The sequence below is a fragment of the Penaeus vannamei genome, chromosome 29 (genome assembly GCF_042767895.1).
Source record: "Penaeus vannamei isolate JL-2024 chromosome 29, ASM4276789v1, whole genome shotgun sequence".
Taxonomy (NCBI): Eukaryota; Metazoa; Arthropoda; class Malacostraca; order Decapoda; family Penaeidae; genus Penaeus; species Penaeus vannamei.
In genome coordinates, this window is record NC_091577.1 from 22,910,391 (window position 1) to 22,927,890 (window position 17,500).

Genomic DNA, 17,500 nt, shown 5'->3' on the forward strand with positions numbered 1-17,500 from the left:
CCCTCTTCTCTTTCCACTCCCGTACACCCTCGCTCTTCCTCCTTTCCTCTCATCAAATCACTCTTCCTCTAACTCCCCTCCCTACTCCCCCTTCTCCCCCTCCTTACGAAGTATTTTTCTTTCTTTTTTTTCATTTTTTTTGCAGACTCGCTGATCACACATATTCCCACGAATATCGGTACACAGACATTAATTTTTTTAACAGTTCTCCCACATACATGCTCACACACAGGCACTCATTCACACACACACACACACACACGCACAGAACCCTAACCCCACACACAAAAGTAAAACGTATCCCCCCTACACACAAAAACGCAAAACTCAACCCAACCCAACCCTCCCACACACACATACATGCCCTCACACACACAAACACACAGACCCCCTCCACACACACACACACACACACACACACACACACACACACACACACACACACACACACACACACACACACACACACACACACACACACACACACACACATACAACTCCCCCCCCCCCACACACACACAACACCCCACCCCCCCAAACATCCATGCACCCAAACCCACATCCCCCTCCTTACCCCGATATAAAATAGCATTGCAAGACAAGTGGCTTTTACCTGCTGATAGTGAAGCTGATGGTGACAGATGGTGAAGTGGCTTATAGATGCAAAGTTGAAGATGATGAAACGTCGAAGTAGAGGGAAATGTAGGTGAAGATGAGGAAGATGGAGAGAGAGGAAAGATAGAGTTGACCGGGAGAAGAAAGAGAGAGAGAGAGAGAGAGAGATAGATAGATAGAGAGAGAGAGAGAGAGAGAGAGAGAGAGAGAGAGAGAGAGAGAGAGAGAGAGAGAGAGAGAGAGAGAGAGAGAGAGAGAGAGGAGGAGGGAGGGAGGAGGGAGGGAGGGAGGAGGGAGGGAGGGAGGGAGGGAGGGAGGGAGGGAGGGAGGGAGGGAGGGAGGGAGGGAGGGAGGGAGGGAGGGGAGAGAGAGAGAGAGAGAGAGAGAGAGAGAGAGAGAGAGAGAGAGAGAGAGAGAGAGAGAGAGAGAGAGAGAGAGAGAGAGAGAGAGAGAGAGAGGAGTAGGTGTAGGAGGAGGAGGAAAAGAAGAAGAAGAAGAAAGAGTGAAAGACATAGAAAAAGAAAAAAATGCCGAGATTAAGAGCAGAGAGAGAGAGAAAGAAAGAGTGAACAAACAAGTGAGCCAGAGAAAGAGAGACAGAAAGAGAGACAGAGAGAGACAGAGAGAGGGAGGGGGGGAGGGGGGCTGGCCTGCAGAACGCATCTGAACGATACCTTGTAAGTGCACTGACCTCTTCGCCCTTCTTAATCTTTGCTTGTTATCATCTTTTCTTATTTCTCTAAATCAGTTAATGTGTTTGTTAGTTTTTCTTGCTCTCTTCTTGCATATGCACTAGTGTTGTCCTTTTCATTTATCTTTGTTTGTCTTTCATCACATATTTTCCTATTATGTCTACTCATCTTGTTATGTACAATTCTCTCTCTCTCTCTCTCTCTCTCTCTCTCTCTCTCTCTCTCTCTCTCTCTCTCTCTCTCTCTCTCTCTCTCTCTCTCTCTCTCTCTCTCTGTTGCCTTTTTTTTCATTCGTTCTTGTTTCTGTATCACTTTATCCTATTCCCATTTTCTTCTTCTTTCCTTCCTTTCTGTTTCATCGCCCTCGTTTGGCACAAGCAGTATCTCTGCCTCTCCTCGTCCTCCTTTCATCTTCCTTTCCCTTAGTTTCTCCAATTCTCCTCTTCCACCCTTTCCCTTCATCTTTATTTGCCCCATCCCTCCTCCCCCTTCTCCTCCCCCCTGCACCTCGTCTTTTCTCCTCTCGCTCCGTCTCCTTTCTTCATTTCCCTTCCTCTTGTCTCATTCCCTTCTTCTGTTCCCTCTTCTTCTCTACTTTACTCCTTTCACTTCCTTACACTTCTTCCTTGTGCATTTCTCTATCCCTTTTATCCTTCTCTTCCTTTTAATCTCCTTCCTTCCATCTTTCTTCCTATCCCTTTTATCCTCCCATTCTTTCTTTTCCTCCTTCCTTCCATCTTTCTCCCTGTCCCCTTCTCCTCTGATTTTCCTCCTTTCCCTCCCCCGTTTCTCCCTCGTCCTTACCCCCCCCATCCCCCGCTTTCACCTCCATCCTTTTCTCGTCCTTCTTCCCTCCTCCTTCCCCTTCCCCACCCTTCTTCCTCCTTCTTCACCCCGCTTCATCCTCATCCTTCCCCCTCCTTCCCTCCTTCTTCGCCTTCCTCGTCCTCCTCCCTCATCCTTTCCCAACGTCTCCCTCGTCCTCCCCTCCCCCTCCTCCCCCTCCCTCCTCCTTCTCCCTCCCCCTCCTCAGCCTCCCCCCTTCCTTCTCCCTCGGCCTCCCTCCCCCTCCTTCTCCCTCAGCTTCCCTCCCCCTCCCTCCCCCACCCCCTACCATCTTTCAAGTGTGTATCTCTGCATGACCAGACATAATCGTGCGCCGTGTTCACAACCTCCTCAAGATTTGCATGAGAAGAATTGCCATAATTTGTGTTCCTTATTATTTCTTATCATTATTATCATTCTTTGTCCTCATTCTTTAAGCTACTAGGTTCTTCGCTGCTTATTCTTCTCGAAGAATGACTTCAGGAGGTGATATGAATAATATTGATCTTCGTGTTTCATTAGGCGGAAATTTATTCTCAGGCGAAACGAAGAAAAAGAAGAGAAAACAAAACAGATATATGTAGGGAAGGAGGGAGGGAGGAGAGGGAGGGGGAGCGGGAGAGGGAGAGAGAGAGAAGGGAGAGGAAGAGGAAGAGGAAGAGGGAGAGAGGAAGGGAGGGAGGAGGAGGGAGGGAGGGAAGGAGGGAGGAGAGGAGAGAGAGGGAGAGAGAGAGAGAGAGAGAGAGAGAGAGAGAGAGAGAGAGAGAGAGGGAGGGAGAGAGAGAGAGAGAGAGAGAGAGAGAGAGAGAGAGAGAGAGAGAGAGAGAGAGAGAGAGAGAGAGAGAGAGAGAGAGAGAGAGAGAGAGAGAGACAGAGACAGACAGACAGAGACAGAGAGAGACAGACAGACAGACAGAGACAGATAGACAAAGAGAACAAAGAAAAAAAAATACATAAAAAATAAATGAATAAATAAACAAATAAAAAATTTGAAGAAAAAGAAAAAAAGAGAAAGAGAAGGCGGAGGAGAAGAAGAAGACGAAGAAGCAGAAGGAGAACGAGGAGGACAGGCCGCAAGAAAAACGCCTGTGTCTAAAGTGATTCCTCAAGCAACTGCCCCTCTTACGGCCTCATTAAGCGGGCGATTAGATAGGCAATCACACGGGGGATTGCCAAATGCTTTTAAATCCATGTTGCGAGAGAGAGAGATACGGGGAGGAGAGGGGAAGGGGAGGGGGAGGAGGGAGAGGGAAGGAGGGAGAGAGGGAGAGAGAGGGGAAGAGAGACACACTGGCGAACAGAGGGAGGGGAGGGAGGGAGAGAGTGGGAAGGAGGGAGAGACACACTGGCGGAGAAAGGAAGGGGAGGGAAGGAGGGAAGGAGGGATGGTGGTAAGGAAGGAGGGCGGGATACAGGGCAGGAAGAAGAGAGGGAAGGAGGAGACAAACAGAGGATTCGGGGGAGGGAGGGAAGACGAGAAGGGAGAGGGAAGGAAGGAGAGACAGACTGGCGAAGAGAAGAATGGGAACGGAGACAGGGAATAGGAAGGAGGGAGAAAGAGTGCGGGAGGGAGAGAAGAAGAGACACACTGGCGAATGGAGGGAAGGGTGGAGAGGGGAGGAAGGAAAGACACACTGGCGAGGAGAGGTAGGGGAGCGGAGGGAGGGAGAGGGAAAGAGGGAGAGACACACTGGGGAGGGAGGAAGGAAGAGGAGGAAGAAGGAAGGAGAGAAGGCGAGACATACTGGGGAAGAGAGGAAGGGAGAGGAGGGAAGAGAGAAATTGAAGAAGGGAGGAAGGAAGGAGAGACACACTGGCGAATACAGGGAGGGAGGGAGGGAAATGAAAGGAGGAACGATGGGAAGGAAGATGGGGGAGCTTGGAGGAGGGAAGGAAGAAAAGGAGGGAGAGAGAAAGAAAGAGAGACGGAGACTGAGAGACAGAGAGAAAACTAAAGACAGAAAAAACATACAGAGAGAGAGAGAGAGGAGAGAGAGAGAGAGAGAGAGAGAGAGAGAGAGAGAGAGAGAGAGAGAGAGAGAGAGAGAGAAACAGACAGAGAGAGAGAGAGAGAGAGAGAGAGAGAGAGAGAGAGAGAGAGAGAGAGAGAGAGAGAGAGAGAGGGAGAAACAGACAGAGAGAGAGAGGAAGAGAGACAAACAGACCGAGAGAGAGAGAGAGACCAACCCCCCGAATGATTTATCTCCGCGAACATCCGAGGCGCATCATCCCCCACCAGTGAGATAGAATTTCTCACGTGACCGACTCCCAGAGACCAGCATCCCGCTAATGAATATGTCGCGCTGATCGTTTTGCTTTTCGTTTTTGCCCAAAAGAAAAGGTGGAAATTAACGTTTTCTCTTGATGCTTTTTTTAGGTATTAATGTGAGGTGAGTTTGGAGGGAGAGAGAAGTGGAATGAGGGGGATGGTGGTGATGATGTTGATGGTAGTGGTGATGGCGATGATAATGGAGATGATGGTGATGGTAATGATGATGATGATTATGACAATGGTAGTGATGATGGTGGTGATGATGATGATTATGACAATGAGGATGGTGATGATAATGATGGTGATGATGATTATGACAATGATGATGAAGATGGTGGTGGTGATGGTGATGAAGATATTGGTGATTATGAGGACGGTGAGGGAGGTGGTTTTGAAGCGATAATGATGATGACGATAATGATGATGATGACGATAATGATGATGGTGATTATGACAATGATGATGACGATCGTGATGATGATAATGATAGCGATTGTGAAGATACTGACGACAACACGCGACGCACAGCAGCCAAACCCACAAACAGCCCCATCAATCCACACCATCGAAGGCCACGCCCGCAAAAATCGTCTCAAAATTCCTCGCTAAACTCGAATGCTTAAAAGAGCGAAAACCCGCTCGATCCATCAACGTCTCTCTTATCCCTCTATACTAGCGCCTTCTCGTTCTCTCTTCGCATCTGCTAATTAAGCGCTAATTAGCTCAAACTGCCTTAATGAAGCATGAAAACGGTGGGTATCGATTCTGACAAAGCGCGTATGCAAATCTGGGATATAATGTAATTAATCATATGTAAATGAGTCTCAGATTTTGTCTCGACTTTTGGGTTTTGGAAATTAGTCTCATTAAGAGACTAAAAGGTGATTAAATATTACGAAGGAAGATTGGGATTTAGATTAAATCGTAAAGGATTGAACGAAGATTGGGGAATAAAGTAATTTTTAGTGTTTTCATAGTATACACTATATATAAAAACATTATCATTACAGTAATAATGATAACTTTAATGATTATGATAGTGACGGTGACGATTACCATGACGATGATTCGAATGACTATATTAATGATGATGTTAATGATGATGATGATGATGATCATCATCATCATCATCATCATCATCATAACAATAATAATAACACTAATAATAATAATAATAATAATAATAATAATAATAATAATAATAATAATAATAGTGATGATGATGATTATGATGATGATGATGATGATGATAATATTATGATGATGATGATGATGATTATTATTATGATGATGATGATGATGATGATGATGATGATGATGATGATGATGATGATGATGATGATGATTATTAATAACAATAATAGTAACAACAACAGCAACAACAATGATAATAATAACAACAGCAAAAATAATAACAGCATATTGTTTATCTCTCTTCGCCTCCTTATCACTTCCCTTCCTTCCCCTTTCCGGCTTCCCTGGCTGCCTAACTGATTCCCAAATGGGCAATAAAGCATCTCTTTTAATGACCCTCGCCGTTCCTCCCTATAATTACCCCTCAAGCGATTAGGCCTATCAAAATATGGCTTCTCGTAGGGGCAGCTCCTACCCCGCCCCTCGCATCCCCCCCTCCACCCCCACACTATACCCTACTCTACTCCTATACCCATAGTACAGGCTATACCCTTACTCTATTCCTCTTCTTACCCCTCTTCCCTCTTTCTTTTCCCCTCCTCTCTACTTCTCCTTTTCCCTCTATCTATTCTAACACCCTCTTTATCTGAGGTACTACCCCTACCCCCTTACTCCCCATGCTTCTACCCCTTCTATCCCTTTCGTCCTTTTAGACTTTTACTCCTCCCCTCTTACCCCCTCTCCTCCCCCACTCACCCCTTCTCCTCCCCCTCTCACCCCCTCTCCTTCATCCCCTTTCCTTCTCTTAACTCCATATACCCACGACCCCCCTCCCCCTTTGACCCTTCCCCCCTCCTCTCCCAAATGTACTCGTGTGAATGTACCTTCCAAGTTGCTTATGAAGGAGTGTTACTTCCTCATGAATAACCCTTATCTTTCTCATCGTTCTCTTCTCTCCCTGCTCCTTTGCAATAGGCAACACTTGCCTATATTTTTTTCCACATTATTATGTATTTCTTTTAATCACCTGTTTCTGTCTCTTCTAATCACCTGTTTCTGTCTCTTCTAATCACCTGTTTCTGTCTCTTCTAATAACCTATTTCTGGCTCTTCTAATCACCTGTTACTGTCTCATTTAATCACCTGTTACTGTATCATTTAATCACCTGTTTGTCTCTTCTAATCACCTGTTTCTGTCTCTTCTAATCACCTATTTCAGTCTCTTCTAATCACCTGTTTGTCTCTTCTAATCACCTGTTTGTCTCTTCTAATCACCTGTTTCTGTCTCTTCTAATCCTATTTCTACCTCTTCTAATCACCTGTCTGTCTCTTCTAATCACCTATTTCAGTCTCTTCTAAGCACCTGTTTGTCTGTTCTAATCACCTCTTAGTCTGTTCAAATCACTTGTTTCTGTCTCTTCTAATCACCTGTTTCTACCTCTTCTAATCACCTATTTCAGTCTCTTCTAATCACCTGTTTGTCTCTTCTAATCACCTGTTTCTGTCGCTGCTAATCACCTGTTTCTGTCTCTTCTAATCACCTGTTTCTATCTCTTCTAATCACCTATATCAGTCTCTTCTAATCACCTGTTTCTGTCTCTTCTAATCACCTGTTTCTGTCTCTTCTAATCACCTGTTTCTGTCTCTTCTAATCACTTGTTTGTCTGTTCTAATCACTGTTTCTGTTCAAATCACCTGTTTATGTCTCTTCTAATCATGTTTTGGAAGCAAAATAAAACAGACCGTATGTCACAGCAAAGAATATCCATTGTAATAAATGGAATTAAAACTAAATCTAAATCTCTCTCTCTCTCTCTCTCTCACTCTCTCGCTCTCTCTCTCTCTCTCTCTTTCTTTCTCTCTCTCTCTCTCTCTCTCTCTCTCTCTCTTAATTACCTTTCCCTCTCGCCTGATCTATCCTTCCCCCACCTCCCGCCCGCTTCCCACCTCCTCTCCTAAGTCGTCCTCCCCACTCCCTAATTTACCCCCATTTCCCTCCTCCCCTTTCGTACCAACAAATACCCCTTGCCTCCCAAAGCTAATATACATCTCCCTCCTTTTCCCCAATACCCCTCCTACCTAATACCCACTTTCCCCCCTTAATACCAACTCACACCTCCCTCTACCTCTTTTATTTTAACCCTTTCCCCTACCGCCTCCCGCTCTGCACCCTCACCCATCTCACAGCTTCCCCCTTACATCCCTCTTCCCTCCTTCCTACACCCCTCTTATTCCCCTTGCCCTCATCCCTTGCCCCTCCTCTTACCCTCTCTCTCTCCCACCTAAAACCACTCTTCCCCATCTCTCTTAACCCCTTCCCCTCATCCCCTCCCTTCGACCCCTTCCCGCTGTGAACTGATGTATGTATATGAATATATGTGTATACATACATACACACACACCCTCCCCTCGCCCCGCTTCCCTCCTTCCCATCACCCCTCTTCCACTTCCCCCTTCATCCTTCATCCCCCCTCCCCTCGCCCCTGTTTCCCTCTCTCCCTCACACCTAAAACCCCTCTTCCCCAGCTCTCTTATCCCCTTCCCCTCATCCCTCCCCCCCCCCTTTCCCCCTATAAACTGATGTATGTATGTATGTATGTATGTATGTATGTATATGAATATATGTGTATACATACATATACATACATACATACACACACACACCCTCCCCTCGCCCCGCTTCCCTCCTTCCCCCCTCCCTTTCATCCTTCTTCCCCTCTCTCCCTCCCACCTAAATCCCCTCTTCCCCATCTCTCTCCCCCCCTCCCCCCCCTTCTCCCTATAAACCCGAGAGAGGGCCAAACAGAGATCCCAGCCTCCCCGCCGGTGGATATTAGCATAACATGTTACCGTGTTATTCTTATTACCCTTAGTTAATAGCTATTAAAACTCGCCTGTAGGATAATGGGTCGTTAATGGGAATGGGATAAGGCGGAGGGAGGAGGGAGGAGGAAGGGGGAATAGGTATGGGAAGCGGTAAAGGGTAAGGGAGGGGAGGGTAAAAGTGGAAAGGGGCTGTTACTTATCAGAGGTTCATAAAGGGACTAAAGGTAATATCTGCTTATATTGACCCTGAAGAATCGCCGCGTGTGGGACCGAGTGGTTATTTCACATTATTGCGCGAACAGGAGTGAAAGGTGGAGAGAAATACAAAGAAAGAGAGAGGAGAGGAGAAACACAAAGAGAGAGAATGGGGAGAGGCAGAGAGAGAGAGAGAGAGAGAGAGAGAGAGAGAGAGAGAGAGAGAGAGAGAGAGAGAGAGAGAGAGAGAAATAAAGAAAGAGAGAGAGAAAGAGAGAGAAAAATTCTTACCTATATTCGTTCCCCGAGAAAGCCCTTATTTAGCGAATTACCCGCAACCGTTCCTCGGGGCAAGACCTCCCCCTCGCCCTCGTTATCTGATGCCCCTCTTCACACAGCGCCCGGCCGCCCCCTGACCTTATCCCTACAACACCTCTCGTGCCATTACCATATTCATCCCTCGCAGCTGCACTTACGACCCGATTTCACGCCGCTCGCTCTGCCCGGGCGTCGTAAGTACAGGAGTAAGTCGTAAGTGGTTCGCGCCCCGTACGTTCGTGTCCGCGTGTCCTCGTCGTCAGGTCTCCGCGGGGCACTCGGGAGGGTATCACGGCCTCGCTGACGGGGGCCGGGCGTCAGGGTCATGCAGGATGATAGGATCGTCGGGCGGGGAACGGACGTGCACGGGCTGCGGCGCAGGGCTCGCACTAACGCTTCTTACGCCCGTGGAGAGAATTATACGCCACGACAGGCATTCACTCGGGTGAGCGATGGGCGTAGTGCGGCGCCCAGAAAAGCGTTTGTCCAGCGTACACTGTACTTCGAACCACGAACCGATCGCAGTGCGGGTGGGCGCACGCAGACGGCCGAAATTCAGTAATTTACATTACACAGTACAGAACAATTTTGCCGAATAATTTTTGGCTGGTGGTTTTGATTTCATGGTTTAGGACCACCGCGGAGTAAAATAAAACTCAGACACAGACACGGAATAAAACGTGAGGATCCTTTTCGGATTTTAGGTTTAGTGTTCGATCTGTTTCTGAAGTGCCAGCTTTTCCTTACACACACACACACATATATATATATGTGCACACGCATACACATGTGTGTGCGTGTGATGTATACATGCATGCGTAGATAAAGATATACACATAAACTGAAACTCCCATATCTCTCCTGCCTTGCCCTTTCTCTCGCCCCAGCGCCCCTCTTCCGCCGCCTCGGCTAGCCGGCCACCCGCCCGGCCCACCAACCTCGCCTCCAGTGTCTGGCCATCGTCCCATCGCGAACGCAGGACAAGAGGAAGCTAATAACTACTGCTGGCCGTCCTTTAAGAAAAGGTCCGTCTGTCCTTCCAAGAGGCTATAAGATTAGGCCTAATATGGACACACCCACTCTCCGCCCCCTCCCGCCCTCCCTCCCCCTTCCCTCCCCCTCCACTCATTGTTCACCCGCAACAGTGTCACCTTACACTGATTCGGCGCTTGTTGGGCCTCCCTATTATGTTGTCAAATGCGGTGTGTCTCTGCGCAGAAAGGCTGGACAAGCATAGCGAAAATAACAATTACAATAATAGGAAAACGACATAAACAACGATATTGGTGATTATGAGGACGGTGAGGGAGGTGGTTTAGATATAGTGATGGTGATGATGATGATGATGATGATGATGATGATGATGGTAGTAGTGATGATGGTGGTAATGATGATGAGGAGGATGATGACATGAAAGAATATGATGACACCAATACCTGCAACAATAACAAACATTCTGTGCAAAAAGTCTCTATTTAACAATGAACATACTGTATTTAAACTGCATAATATATAAATAAATTATCACATCACATACACCTGAATCAGAAAGCAACAGATAAAGAAAGAAAGAAAGAAATGAATACACACAAATCTTTCAGCACAAGAGATACCCTCGCCAGTACAAAAGAAAAAAAAAGAAAAAAAAAACAAGATCCAGTTCATCAAACACAAAGAAGCAGAAGAAAAGAAGCAGGTACCATACCCCCAACCTCCCTCCAATCCCTCCCCCCTTCCTCCTTCTAACCCCTTCCTCCCCCTACCTCCCTAAAACCCCTCCCCTTTTACTCACCATACCTCCCTCTAACCCTTCCCCTTCCTCCCACCATTCCCCCTCCCCTTCCTCCCTCAAACTCCTCCCACCTTCCTCCCTCCACCCCCTCCCCTTGCACCCCCCACCTCCCTCCACCCAACCCCACCCTCATTCAACCCCCCATATTCGGTGCCTGATCAAGCGCCTTGAACAAGCACCCATTCGCCGTCCCTGATTGGCCGCTGAGAGGATTATCTGACGAGGCAAGTGGGCGGGGTTATTCCCTTGAGTCGAATGGGGGGGGGGGGGTAGGGAGAGAAAGAGATAGAGGGAAGGAGGGAGAGAGAGAGAGGGAGGGAGGGACGGAGTAAGAGAGGGAGAGCGAGAAGGGGAGGAGGTAAGTAGGAACTGGAGGAATGGAGAAAGAGAAAGAGAGAGAGAGAGAGAGAGAGAGAGAGAGAGAGAGAGAGAGAGAGAGAGAGAGAGAGAGAGAGAGAGAGAGAGAGAGAGAGAGAGCAAAGAAATAAAAATAGAGATATATGTTTACAGCTGAAAATGTCTGGACCAACACATATGCAAATTAGGGTGCACTTCTATGCAAGGTACTGGTTTATTATTAGTTTATTCTGATCATTTTACTTCTTTTATTCTTTTTCTATTCTATTCTATTCTTTATTCCCTTTTTTACTGAGTACATTTTGTTTGTTGTCGACCTTGTTTGAAATTTGAGAAAACAATAAATTACCGGAAAATCATAATTGTAAAAAAGTAATCTGCAAATCACATAAATCTCAAATTACATGAACTATCGATAAGGGTTGTTAGGCAGAAAAAAATATCTAAAATAATGAAAAATGTGTATAGACTTCAATAGAAATTACAAACATTTTTATGTGTGTCGACAAGAAAGCTAGAGTGAACTATCTAACTATCATATCTATGTTTGTATATATTAGTCGTAAAAGTCTACCTATTTTTTTTTTTTTTTTTCTTTAGCGCACGTCTCTATGTGTAGTTATCACTCAAGGTGCACAGCAACTCAAACAGGCAATTTTCCATGCATAATTAAGTACCTGTGTATGCCCCATGCGTGTGTGTAAACAAATCATGATTCCTTCATTTGTACCTTGGTTGGGCAGTCATTATCACCCTCCCCTCTCCTCCCCTTCCCCCCTTCCCCTTTCTTCTCACGCTCGTCTCTCCTTCTGTTCAGCGTGGCCGGTTCGTGCCCAAGATACCTTCAGGAGATAATTAAGAAAGAAAAAAAGAGCTGTCTAATGTTTCACGGTGGAATGTTGAATCCAGCCCTCTTTCAGTTCGCCTTTTTAATAAATCAAACGTGTGGATCTATTTAACACGCACCCGAGCGAGTACACACACACACACACACACACACACACACACACACACACACACACACACACACACACACACACACACACACACACACACACACACACACACATGGAAGGGAATAAAAAATAGAATTTCCTCACACATTCCCCTTCACATACATTCCGTTTCCATTAAATCAGGTGTGTCACACAAGACGTACCCTTTTTGTATTTCAGTCAATTTAATTAGGATACCATACATCTCACTCATTATCATCTACACCATTATTTTCCAGAACTTCTTAACTTCAAAATTCTATTATTCCCATATCCAACACCTAAAGCAACGTTACCAAAAATAATATCAATCTTGGAAATATATAATAAAAAACTCCCCTTCTCGGTCAGAGCGTTGACTTACCTTCATGTGTGTCGACGTAACTTTTTCCTGAAAAGAGATGCAAAAAAGTATTAATATTTTTTTTCAACATACGAGTAAAATAACTTTTCCCGAAATAAACAAGAAAATACACCGTAAATAAAGAGTAAACATACATAAAAACATCTATCATATTAGCTGCTGTGATCATGAACTTGTTATCATCCTACATGTGACATGCCTTTCGCTACACTGTACACGGAGACTAAAAATGGAATAATAGCAATAATCTGCGATGATGAATAATCCAGTGGTGGAGAGAGGAAGGGATGAGGAATGAGGCGAGATAGTAGAGGAGAAAAAGGAGGGCGGGGTTACAGGCACATAATCAACAACAACAACAACAAAGATAAAAACATGAACAAATATTGATGATAAAGTTAGGGTAATATCGAGAATATCAATAATAAAGATAACATAAGAATAAGGATAAGAGAAAGAAAATAAACACGATCAACAATAAGAACAAACCTAAATCTAGGACGAAAAAATATAAGAAAAGAATGGAAAAAAGAGAGAAAAATACACATTATTTCCTTCCCCCCTCTCCCCCCAGCCTCTGACCCCCCCTCCCCGCCCCTGACCGTGGGATCGAGCACCTCGGGGTAAACATCTCACGGGCCTCTTAATTCCAGAAACAACAGACCGAAGCCGACATTCCGATGGCGACGCGGACTGCAGGCTGTGTGCAGTCCGGGGAGGCTGGGAGCGAGTCGGGTGTGGTGTGTTTTCGGCTGGTGCTGTCGGTCTTGGTAGGGGGTGGGGGAGGGGGGAATGGGGCTGTGGAATTGATCGTTTGGGCTGTTGTAACTCGCGGTTATGTTATCTTCTGTATTCATTTATATTCATTAATTATCTTCCGTACTCATTTATATTAAATAATTATCTTCTATATTCATTTATATTCATTTATCATCTTCTATATTCATTTATATGCATTTATAATCTTCTATACTCACTTATATTCCTTTATTATCTTCTATATTCATTTACTTTCAACGATAGTTTGATATCTTCCATTCCGTATCACTATTTTCACCTGTCACCATCAACGCATTTAAGGTAGATAAAATGAGACAATGGCATATTAAAACTAACAGCTGCACCGGTCATTGGAACATATGCCAAATATGCTGTTACATGGCGTTGTACTAGCTCAGTTTAACCTAAGTTTGGACAGAGTAATCTTGGTTAGGTTAGGTTAGGCTGGAACACATAAGGTCAAGCTGGGATAGATTAGGGTAGGACTGGTCAGGCTTGGTTAGATGATGTTAGGTCAAGGTTCAATTATGTCAGGTTGGGTTAGATTGGGCAATGTTAGGTTACACTAAGGGAGGATAGGTTAAGCTGAGGCCAAGGTAGTTTGAACTAGGTAACCCCACTCCGTCTAGGTGAGTATTGTAGTTGGCAACTTCCGAGCAAAATCCCGCCCTCTGGTTATATTCATTGCAAATATTAAATATTGTTTTTATTCCATTTTTCTTGGTTTCGTTTTCGTTTGTTTTTTAAACATTATTATTACCGGACTATTTCCAAAGAAAATGCACTGAAAAAACTCTTACCTAATATATCGGACAGACTGAGTCAAATAAAGGGGCGGGGCTAATGTAATGATGTCATCACATTAAGCCAATGAGAGTACTCCGTGAGATGTTACATATAATTCAATACATAATTACCTTCTTTTAAGATAACGAAGAGTCCCCCCCCCCCTTAAATAGCCATCAGAATACTCAGTATTAGGTTCCAAATGACAAATGTAAGTAGAGCTACCTGATTATATGTTCCTTGGGTGAGCCGAGCCTGGCGAGAGTAAGCACAACAGCAGTTCATTCAACAAACTGAATCAAGAACATCATGGCAACGTGTCATATCATTTCAGCCAACAGAAATAAACACTCGAACGTTGTTGATGATTTAAGTGATGATGATGATGTTGGTGATGATAATGATGATGGTGGTGATGGTTGAGATGATGACAATGATGGTGATGATTGTCGTGATGTTGGTGATACTGATGGTGGAGATGCTGCTGATGATACTAACAACAACAACAGTTAACAACAATAGTTCAAATAACGCCCACTCCCCCCCTCCCCCCCGCCCATGACGGCCGCCGCGCCACCCCGAAATAGCCCTGGAATCGGGCCTCGCCTCCCGCCCGACGCGGCTTGTATAACCCGCTGTTACTCCGCCCAACGCGGTGACGTCACGCCCACGCCCATGGGGAGACGTGGGTGCATTACTGCGTCTCTCTCAATATCTCTTTTCTTTCTGTCTTTGGCTATTTGTCTGTCTCCTTATAACTCTGTTGTGTGTGTGTGTGTGTGTGTGTGTGTGTGTGTGTGTGTGTGTGTGTGTGTGTGTGTGTGTGTGTGTGTGTGTGTGTGTGTGTGTGACCATATCAAGGCTATATAATCTTGGGATATAATTTTTATGAAAAAAACAGCAAACGCCCATATCATACGCTATATGTTCTTTTAACATAAATAATAAAAACAACTGGTTACTTTAAAAGCAACATTGACAATAATAAGATATCAAAATCCTAAAAATAATGTATCAGAGGAGAAAACCAATCGTGATAATGACAATAAAAACGGAAACCCCACTAATTAAAATGTGTGTGTGTGTGTGTGTGTGTGTGTGTGTGTGTGTGTGTGTGTGTGTGTGTGTGTGTGTGTGTGTGTGTGTGTGTGTGTGTGTGTGTGTGCGTGTGCGTGTGCGTGTGCGTGTGCGTGCGTGCGTGCGTGCGTGCGTGCGTATGTATGTGCGTAATTAAGAAAAAAAAAAAAGTAGCCAACATCTGCGCATTTCCGGGATTCACGATATATAAGTCTTGACCTCACCCCCCTCCCTTCCCCCTGTCCCTCTGCCTCCCCCTCCCCCCCTCCGCACAGTTTAGGATACGTAACGCGAGCATCCCCCTCCCTCTCCACCCCCACCCCTCCCTCCACTATCACCTCCTTTTCCTCCCACATTTCCTCATCCCAGTTTTATTTCTTTTCCTCTTTTATTTTCCTTATCATTATTAGCATTATTTTCCTATCATTCATATTCATATTCTTTTTCATACTTTTACTACTAGAATCTTTATTATTATTATTTTCTAATATATCTCCTCCTTGTTCTCTTCCTCTTCTTATTCTGTTTTTTCCTTCTCTCTTCTCTTCACGCTGAATTTGTTTGCTTCTTTTTCTTCAGTTGCAATGGTGCGGTTATATATCATCTCTCTCTCTCTCTCTCTCTCTCTCTCTCTCTCTCTCTCTCTCTCTCTCTCTCTCTCTCTCTCTCTCTCTCTCTCTCTCTCTCTCTCTCTCTCTCTCTTATCTTTGCACAATATGACCAAAAGCTTTATCTGATTTTTGCATGGCCAATGTCTGTTCTTTACCATATGGTTTGTACTGTGCACACACACACACACACACACACACACACACACACACACACACACACACACACACACACACACACACACACACACACACACACACACACACACACACAATATATATATATATATATATATATATATATATATATATATATATATATATATATACATATATAAATCACGCGAGGAAGAAGAACATTTATATCATTTTTCATTAAGAATTTAAGAATATGATCGGACGCAGAAAAAAAATCAAACAATATAATCAGTCTGTATTAACAACAAAAAATGCATGAAGAGCAGTCTAAATTATACAGAAAAAGAAGAACAAAAAGTTAAATACAGAAAAAAGAAAAACATGATAAGCTGTTGCCTTTAGCCCATCTTTAGCGACCTTTCTTGGAATCCTGTTCTCTTTCTATCTCTCTCTGTTCTTTCATCTTTCCATTAGCTCCTTCTCGCCTCCTGTCATCATCATCATCACTTCACTTTTCTTCTTCCTTTGCCTTTTTCATCCCTCTTACCCACCCAGTCCCTCTCTTCCTCCTCCTCCTTCTTCTTCTTCTTTTTGTTCTTTGTTCTTTCTTTCTTTCTTTCTTTCTTCTTCTTCTTCTTCTTCTTCTTCTTCTTCTTCTTCTTCCTCCTCCTCCTCCTCCTAGTCTTTCTCTCTCCTTCTCCTCCCCTTTCCTTCTTCACCTCTTCCTCCCCTCTCCCTCCGCCCTGAACATCACGCCCACACCCATCCCGCCCTCACTCCAAGAGTTAGTCTCCCCCTCGCCCCTTCACGCTCTCTACCACCTCCCCTCCTCCTCCCCCCTCCTCCCCCCTCCTCCCCACCTCCCCGACGCTGCTACGTAACGCGTCTTCTCCCCCCCTCCTCCTCCTCCCCCTCTCTCCCTCCCCCCTCCAATCTCTGGACTTGTGTAAGCTCTCATCGTGTTTTTTTTTCTTCTTCTTCTTCTTGTCTCTCTTGCTTCAGGAAGGGAATCTTGTCTTATCTGGCTTCACTTGGTAGATGTATGATGAGAATTGTGTCTTTTGCAGGATGAGGTTGTCTTGGAAATGAGTTCGTAGAAGTGTATTCATTTCTTGATTTTTTTTTTCTATTTCGCTCTCTCTCTCTCTTTCGCTATTCGTATACATAAGCGATCGCGCGTACGTTCGTATTTCAGATAACAAGGTGGCTTAAGATTAAGTGAAATATAAGAAAATAAATAAAATGCTGATCGATTATTTACATGTTTATAGATCGCACAATATGAGTTCACTCCACACTATGGTGATATGAGGGTTGCATTTTTTTCTTGTTTTTTTTATTATTAATTTATTTATCTTCGTTTTTATTTTTATCTTTGTTTTTATTTCTTTTTTTTTGAGAAATGAAGGGTGTTAAAACTTACGAGGGAAATAACATTGGTAAACATGCCAATGGCGTACAAGAGAAATGAAGAACAATATATAATATCTAAAAATCGAATCTACAAAGCTGCTGCGGAAAACCTAGCTTGGGAATAATACTCTATACACGACAGAATAAAACGATTAATATCAAAACAGTGAATTTGGTCATTAATGAAGGTCATAAAAATAGACTGATCCTTAACCAAGAGATAACTAAAAGAACGACCTAGGGATTTGTAGATTATAGAGGGCGCTGGTCGTCATATAAATCTTATGGGGAACAGAATGCACCAGTAATAAATA

The 17,500-nt window shown here is 44.5% G+C and overlaps 1 protein-coding gene across 1 annotated transcript in view; it reads right to left on the reverse strand.

Annotated features, from left to right (window-relative positions):
- LOC113806667 (ADAM metallopeptidase with thrombospondin type 1 motif A) overlaps positions 1-17,500 on the reverse strand; it is a 169,906-nt gene that overhangs the window by 109,205 nt on the left and 43,201 nt on the right. The window contains exon 4 of the mRNA XM_070142440.1: positions 12,385-12,411. Within this exon, the coding sequence (XP_069998541.1) occupies positions 12,385-12,411 (27 nt within the window). The remainder of the gene's footprint in view (positions 1-12,384; positions 12,412-17,500) is intronic.